The 8,879-nt window shown below is 44.5% G+C and overlaps 1 protein-coding gene across 1 annotated transcript in view; it reads right to left on the reverse strand.

Annotated features, from left to right (window-relative positions):
- Nucleotides 1–8,879, reverse strand: part of LOC309695997 (formin-1-like) — a 48,904-nt gene extending 40,025 nt beyond the window's left edge. The window contains exons 1-3 of the mRNA XM_082517025.1: nt 8,699–8,879; nt 6,219–7,860; nt 383–549 (exon numbers count right to left, since the gene is read on the reverse strand). Of these exons, the coding sequence (XP_082373151.1) occupies nt 383–549; nt 6,219–7,767 (1,716 nt within the window). The 5' untranslated portion in view covers nt 7,768–7,860; nt 8,699–8,879. The remainder of the gene's footprint in view (nt 1–382; nt 550–6,218; nt 7,861–8,698) is intronic.

An 8,879-nucleotide genomic window follows, 5' to 3' on the forward strand; every position in this document is an offset into this window, starting at 1 on the left:
GCAAAACTGGTTTGTGAAAGCACTGCTACACTCTGCATGGATGTGCTGCAAACATAATGCTGGGAGTATTTTAGATGATGGAGCAGCTCTGCGGGACAAACTGTGCAATGTAACCATTTCTAAATGACTTCAAGCACCTTTTTCTTTGTTAGCTTCTGTAAGAAACGAATAAAGAAATGTACCAATACAAATTTGGATCCATGACCCATTTGTAAGGATTCATGATCCGGATGTTAGATAACAATATCGATATCATCTGTACTGAAATATTACACCAATACTGGCACATATTTGATAACATATACATATTTGACTATCACTCATAAATTGGCATCTATGTGCAAATGCTTATAAAATAATAAAAAAAAAAAAGAAATCTCACCGTGCATTCCAGCTTGGGATAATATGGAGTATCCCCAATAATGTCATCCTCGGGAGGTGTGATGCGTAGGAAATCCAGGTGATCAGGCCGTGGAACATGTGAAAGGGTCTCCTGAGGGTCATCGCCATCCAGCGTCCAAATATCGTCCTGACGCAAGAGGGACTCTTCTACGAAGACACAAAGAAGCATGCAGCCACAGGGCTTCGTTAATGGTCGCAGCTGTGTAAGACATCGTGCCGCAAATTAATTGGAAAAACAGGCGCAGTCGCATGTGTGATGGGTAAATAAGCAGCTCTGACTGTTTTCCTGTGTAACCTTCAGGGAAACAGCAGTGATGAGAGGTAGGAAGCAGACATCGAAATCTCTTAGCATCAAAGAAACAACAAGTGAGACCCTCTAATGTGCAGACTGGAGGGTACACAGCTATTTTAAATCAACTCTTGGCCCAGTCTCCACCAACAACACCACCAGAAAACTACATTGATCCAATTATGAGAAAGGCTAGAGAAATCGAGTAGCCTATACTAATATTAATGTGCATTCACAGCATATTCCCTGCAGCAGACAACATTAGATCAGTCAGCATTCCTACTGTACTGCAGCAGTGAAGTCAGTTGTGGGTAGGTGTGATTAGTGTAAAACCAGTGTTCAGTCATCCTAAGGACCTGATGGAGCGAGAATAAAAGACCTGGGGAAGACTGCCCTCTGCTGGCTGTGCAGTGCAATGAGATCATGGAGAAACATCTACAAAGAGACAACGTATATTTTAAAATGCAGGCAGGAACTCAGCATCTCTGTGCAGTGTTGTGTGCATTTCAAACCAGCTGACAATATTTGCTTCTCAGAGGCGCACTGCACACACAGAATCAGCAGCAGCCTGCAGAACTCGGTACTGACTACAGGAACCATGCAGAGAGTGCCAACACAGAACAAAAAAAACCCAGTGTCACGTTCTTACCAAGTGCACAGAAACATGATATATCATGCCTTGATGCATGAATTCACTACCTCAAGGGAGTTGATCAAGCAAGCTAAAAGAGGAAAATAACACACACACACACACACACACACACACACACACACAAGGCAGGACAAGAATAAAAGAGAGAAGGAGAGAACACAGAGAGGAGGAGGGTATAGATCTTGGCGACCTCAATTTCCTTCAGCTGTAAGACAACACCTTGACCTGCATGGGCAGAATTATGAGATCGACAGTGAGAAATATATGTGAATTCCTATCCAGCAGGAAGCAATACATCCCCTATCTTGTGTATGTGATAAGTAACCTTGAAGAGAACATGCAGCACTCATTTCCAAGAACTTGGAAGTCCCCTGGAAAAGATCCCCGAAGTTTTTAAATTTAGTTATTCGAGCGCACACATAAAAACTAAATGGGAGGCCTCGTTGAAATATGAAAGAGCTGACACACAATCATTCATTATGAGACAGCAGCGATGCCTGCAGTCCACCAACTGGACTGAGAGCAGTGTGTGTGTGTGGTAGTAGGATTAGATTAATAACTTTTCATTATGATAATGCTGCACTGCATGGTCCCGCAGTAGGAACTGCTGACTGTGGGCTGGTATGGTTCCAAATGCAGACTTAAGTCCAGTCTGAGCCAAGGAAAGAGACTACTGATGAAAACCAGCTCTCCCCATAATTACTGCTTCATAGACGAGGGTTTAACGGACAGAACACTATCCACCTGCAACACACACAAACATCATCACTTTTTTTTTGCTACATTCCTCCACGTCTCCAAAAATACTTTTTACCATAAAACAACATTGAACACTTTCATGTTTACTGTTACACTTCACCTGGTTGACAACCAACAAGTGTTTGATTGCAATATTTGTAAAGGTGGCCGACACTGCTACCATCTGTACAGGAAGAGGAAAGAACACATCTGTCTCCCTGCCAGCCGACACACTACAGTGGAGCTCCAATGCCACTGATGTATGCTATAAATGCAATATGAATAAATGCACAGACACTGCAAAGAAATAAACAACACAAATACTGATGCAGGACTCTTAGATGCATTAGGTAATAAGGCATTTAATAATTGGGGAGTTGATATACTACTAGCATGCATGCACACAGTTTACCATCCCTGAGGAAAGCTGCCCACTTATTACATTTAATCTCCTTCCCTGCTGCTCTAAAAGCCAAGACTGAATCAGTGTCCATAACTGAGTGAACACAGGCTGCAGATGTGTGTGTGTGTTGTGTCTGCTGGCTCACATGAAATGTGACATAAATAATGCACTAAACTGGATAATCCCAAGCCTAAGACAACATAAGTGCACCAAATATACACACAGCACAAAGTCTGAATGCAAAGACTTGAATTGACACCACCTTTTGGACACCATCAGAGGTTTCTGAAGAAAAAGCAAAAAGGTGCGGACGACCAACCTGCTGAGAGCAGCAATTTGAAGATGATGTGGTTATGTAAGCATTCTGATTTTAACAATAAGTGTGTGCTCGGTGTGGCTCAGAGACAATCTTATGTCCGAACCTGACAGGTGGATGCTGTTGTCAGGGTTGATGGATTTATCTGCCAGTCACTCCGCCAACTGTTCATCCGGTGGTCAGAGATAGCACTGTGAAAGCTGTATTGAGCACTCCAGAACAGACAAAAAAAGCCCTAAAACCACATTTTAAAAAGCCTTAAACGAATGACATTAGATCAGCCAGATACTCCATCTGCCCACAACAGCTTAAATTCACATTCTGATTTAAGGCTCAAAACAGATTTGGTCAGTGTGCCCTATTTTATCCACTAAAGTCTAACCTTATCATTCATAGTAAAAAGAACTGGGCCATATGGCATGGTGAGTACATCTGGCAGCCTCCACCCCCATCAATCACTTTTAGCCAAGAAGGAGAATCATTGGCTTTTATATAAATCATGAAAAATTCATGATTCTTAAATCACCCGGTCTCTTTTCTGCCCATCGCGGCCATTTTTCTCCCCTCTACACAGGCTATTGGCGGGACATGGCCATCAGGATGTCCGATTGATTGGTTTGGCAGCATTAGAGACCATAAAGACGGCCACAAGCAGAAAACTCTGGGAGGACTACTGCAGTGTCCTGGCTTAGAGCTGAAGCAGAAATGTAGCATGACACAATGCTCAGAGACATGCACTGCACAACTGAAATGCAGTAATTGCTCTGCTGAAGCTGGGTGCTTTTCATTGTGCCTGGCAAGCCACTAATTGGGAGATGGGGAATTTGGTCAACTCCCACCAGCGAGTGTTGGTTTTAAAATAGCAGAAACACTGAGGAGGAAGCCAGTTAGAGCTTCACATGGTAAGAAGCAACAAGAAGCATTAAGATGGAACATGGCTAACGCTTGTTAGCGTGGGCTTGTCATTTATTAAAGCAGACAAGTTATAATTTATAAGACAGACCTTTGTGCCCAGATTCCCTGTATGTGGTATGCAGCTTAAAGTAACTATGCAAGGAAGACTTCATTATCTGAAAACAGCTGGCCCTTGTCCTCATTGGGTGTAACAATGCTGCATGGTCATGCATGCCCAGTTGAATGACAGCTAGGAGCAGTGATACGCGCTCAGTTTCATATGACCTTGGTAAAACATATTGGGTAATCAGATTATGGTATTGGCTGCCATATGTCACAGGAATTGAGGAAGGGAACTGAAGATGGGAGTGGGGTATAGAGAAAGATTAATCCCCAAACAGGCTGAAAGCTGCATAATCATGTATTAGCAATACTGCCATAACAAGAACTGGATCACAAAAATATCTGAGATGTGACTGGAAGTGTAGTTATACTCAGCTCTATGCAGACTTAAATCATTGTCCGAGCTCAGCTCATCATTTCTGCCCAGATGCAGTGCAGAAGCTCTACAAACCACCTCAGCAACCAATCACAGACAGCTAAGCTAGCTAAAGTCTACTTTCTTCTGAATCAGGGCTGATTGTACTTTTTAAAATATTAAGAGGTGAAAGTCAACACCAAGATAACACAGAGAAAAGCAAATTTGCACCTTAGTAAATGCATTAGGCATTACATTAGCCAAACTGCAGGGCATGAGCATTGGCACATGAAGTAAACAACAGAATGTGTCACTTTAAAATTACCACCCGCATGATCACACTCATTAATAAGAACAAAAGCATCAATAAGAGGGGCCAGATTAAAGAGCCCAGATCATAATTAGTTCGACATTTGCAAACCATGAAGGTCCAGGCTCCACACTGACCCACTTAGCGCCTTTTGGCTGTTCCCTGTGATGTTCATTTATCTGCGTTAACATCTAAAGTGTATTCAGTTATCAAAAGGGCAATCGAGTAAACAGCAGAGGGAATTCATTTAAAATTAAAGCCTTCGCTTTGGGACTTGTGGAGCACGTGGACAGTATGATGCAAGGTCTTGGTTTCAATATTACTTTGGAAACCTGCTTGAAATATAAAAACCGATGAGGAAAAAAAGAAAAATAACGGCAGTCAAATTTCATACATTTTATATTGTGGCTACGTAGGGAAGCACATAAAACAACTTCCTTTCACTGGGTGTTGATCCTAATCACTTCCACATGAGCCATTCTGGACTATTTATTTCTCTATCTGCCCCTTAGTTTGGCTCCAGCTCATCTCTTTTCTCCCATCAGCCACCGAGCTGAGCATTGTTGGCCTGTATGTGATGTAACTTAAAGACCCCAAGTTCCTTAAAAAAAAAAATTCAGCACTGTCGCTGAAGTGTGGGCAAAGTAGCTGCATAGACCGACATAAAAATAGCTAAATATTGCCTGCAGTCCACGAGTGCATTAAATAATCAATGGAAGGCCATCTGTTTGCTTTTGGAGATTAGAGTGAGGATTTTCAATGGGCTCTTTAACCATGTTACAGAGATACTAAATTTAATAAGATGGAATCACTGAAAGCAGCATAAACTTGGGTCGTGCAGTCTGGAGCAGGTAAAGCTGAAACCCACACTGAGGGTAAACGGTGACAGAATAGCATGACCACAGAGCTAAACACAGGCTGGAGGAAGAGAGAGAAATCGTCAGTCACACTGACATCACTGAACTCAGCTTATACCACGTACGGCTTTGCAAAGATTACACAGGGAACGCCGTGGGTTTTCAATCCCATTATTTCCGTCATTGTCAGAATCTCATACAAGAAGACAGATTATTACAAGAGGAAATGAGATGTACAAATAAGGAAATCCGAATCCATTCTGTTTTCTGTAGCCCTTCCTGCCTACTGAGTCCCTGATCCAAATTGGCAATGCTCGAGTTACTACTACACTCATGAGAACTCTGCTCAGGTTGAACTCTGTGTCAACTTTATGCCTTTGATCCAGGACACTCTTACTAATCTTCCCCACAGTGCTGAGAGAGTTAAAATAGATCATTAGTGAAACTATTCTCGAGCCCAGCTTGCCCCTTGTACAACTCTGTTGGGGAGGTTTTAATTTGTGGCCACACATCAAATCCCGAAGCAGAACCCAGCAGTCACAAACTAAGAGGACTAAGAGAGCCTGGCCTGTTTATTAGATAACAGCCTGAATGGCAAATACATCTCTCTGTGTGGAAGATGTTTGTCAGTTACAATGCTGCAGATTGACTCAGCCTACATCTCAGGCACTGCATGTGCCGCTACAGATGCACAAAGAATGCCTTTCAAGGTGTCTTTTTGTTGTTCTGCTCTTTGAAATTAGCGTCTGCAGCGCCAGTCGAAGGGCATCTTCTAACAAAAAATGGTTTTACACTACTGAGCGAGTAAAAGCATTTGCATCAAGGCAGGGTGTCTGAGCATGAATCGCTGCGTTAAATGCTTGATTTCTGACAGCTCACCTGTTGTTGTGGAATTGCTGGAGGAGTTCCACTTGCAGTTGCTCGGCGGCCTGCTGAGGTTCAGATCCAGCCGAGTGACGGCCCGTTTATTGCCATTTTTGTCTATGATCTCAGAGAAGATTTTGGGTTCATCTGCGTTACTGGAGCTGTCTTGATCAGGGTCAGTGTCCTTATCTGAAAGGAGTACAATGCGGTGATTGAGTTGCGGGCTTTCCTGTTTGGAAGACAGAGGGGACAGGACTGGGGACATGCTCTGGAGGCTGTTGGAGGCTGGGAAGGAGGTGCTGAACACTCCAGCGAGGGAAGGGGAAGAGGGGCTATTTTTGTGGGATTTGGGCAAGGGCTCAGTGGTATTGTACAGGGGCAGTCGCAGCCCCTCAGAGAGTTTGTTACATGACTTTTCCCCCCTGACCCTGTTTGGCCCTCTCCACTCTTTATAGCCTTGTTGGCCTTTGCTAGATTCAGGGTGTGGCACAGCCCCGTCTGGACTTGTGTGACTAACATGTTGCACCCTCCCTTCTACATCCTGCACTCTGGCAACAACCCTGACTCCAACATTCCTCTGGTTGATTTCACTATAAAGCTGTTGAGCTGACTTGATTGCTGATGCATCCTCAACTACCATGTCAACCGGAGAATCAAATCTTTTAAGCGGCCTAAGGTTACTCCCACTTTCTCGCCGGGTCAGACCCTCCATTAGGCTGCAAGAAGATGACTGGTAACCCAGTTCTCCGTCACACTCTGAGAAACAAAAATCCATGTCGGGGTCAAATGTGCGATTGTCCTCCATGAAGTCCCAGCCCTCACGGGTGATCTGGAAGGGTTCCTCCACTGGCAGGATGGGGTTACTGATCGGACAGACACAAGAGCCAACGATTGGGCTCTCAGACACATGGCCAGAGGCCTTGGTACCTGGCATCTGCTCCACTTCCAAATCGGCACATATAGACAAACTTTTCTCAGCTGGAAGCTCAAGACACGGCTCTCCACCTGGAGTTTTCTTCTTCATCTTACTGTGCAGGAAATTCTCTGCGCTGTCAAGCTTCTTCCCCCCTAACTTCTTCATCTTTTTACTTTTAGCCACACCTCGCGTCTGCTCTGGAGACTGATTAAGGGAGTAGATGCTGCCGCTGAGAACCTGACTGCCAAGATGAACGTCTTGACCCTCCATGTACTCCTGGAGTTTCCCCTCCTGGTTACCCATCCTGACTTTGTTCCTGCAATCCTTACACAGTGATAACAACTGCGCCAGCAACTGGTGGTGCTCCGCCACCAGCCAGCAGAGCTCTGCAACTGCTTTCTTTGTTGCCTTCTGGGAGGTGAGCAGTTCGCCTGGAAAGTCAGAAGACTGGCCTCTTTGTTTGGACACTGCAAGATCCTCCTTTCCTCGGTCACAGTCATTACCAGCCTTGTCTGAACGAGGGGCGCGGCTCTTGTACTCGAAACTTGGGGCCCGCCTCTTGGGGAAATAACGGCTGATGTTGCTTAGCTCATGGATGGGTGCATACAGAAGCAATATAGTGTGGGTGCCCTGCATGATGGGTGCCATATTAATCACTCAAGCACTGTGAGTATGCGGACGGACTCAGCTCGGACTGCAGAGGAGGATCTCTGGCTATTCATCACTTGGTCTGTCCAGATTCTGTCAGAAAGAAAGTAGCACAGAGTGATAAATCTGCTTTTGGATGGACACTTTATGTTCAAGTAACATACCTGTCCTGCTAAAGACACACATTACCTCCACATACCACACTTTATTTTCTTCTTTAGGATAAAGCTTTAACTAAATGAAAGCCTTTAATCTGAGACGGGGCACTGCTAGGGTAGGCTACATCACAACAGTCCTTTCACAAACAGGAAGCTTCCATATTTCAATGTCACATTAAAAGCTGGACACAATCCAGCAATCATGCATTTAAGAAGAAAGCTCCTAACCCCAGCTCCACCTCCATCCTCCTGTCCATTGTTGTGTAAGTGGATGAAACATTTTTAAACCGCAGTTCATCAACATTTCACAAGCTGCCGCATTTAAAAAAAAAAAGAAAAAGCCTTGCTAGTGTCACACAAGGTGACGACACACGCCGAGCCCCGAGCAGGCGGCCAGCAAAGATGTTTACAAGCAAAACAGGCTTCCACAGGCTCGCCCCCGCATGTCGCCTCATGTCTCAGCAGTTTATATGATATTATAATCCGATGGGTTACTGTCACCTTGCAGGAAAACACGAGTGTTAAGATGGCAGCGTAACTACACTGCCCTGAAGGCTTTCGGGTTACAGCTGCCCACTTACAAGTGAAAACCAGCGAACATTTAGTTAAATTAGAATTTTAATTATCTTGAATTACATTTTTTTTAAAGCGAATCTTCTTCATAAGAGCTTCGGTGACGTTTAATTATCGTTAACCAGAAGCTGAAAGTGCGCTACAACCAACAGCACCTGCTGAGGGTTGAAGCAGATGCTAAAAGATAAATACTTACTTACCCGTTTTAGTGGCATGGCAAATATTTCTTCACATCTTCTGCGGTGCAGCCAGCCAGTGCCGAGTGCTCACCGCTGCTTCTCCGGGCTCGACAGTCCTGATGGACTTCCGTTTAGTCCAATAGGGAGAGCCGCCGCTGGCTCTCTGCTCTGTGATTGGTGCCTTAGTGTTTATCCACAGCCC

Source organism: Aulonocara stuartgranti (assembly GCF_965226115.1).
Source record: "Aulonocara stuartgranti genome assembly, chromosome: 19".
NCBI classification, from domain to species: Eukaryota; Metazoa; Chordata; class Actinopteri; order Cichliformes; family Cichlidae; genus Aulonocara; species Aulonocara stuartgranti.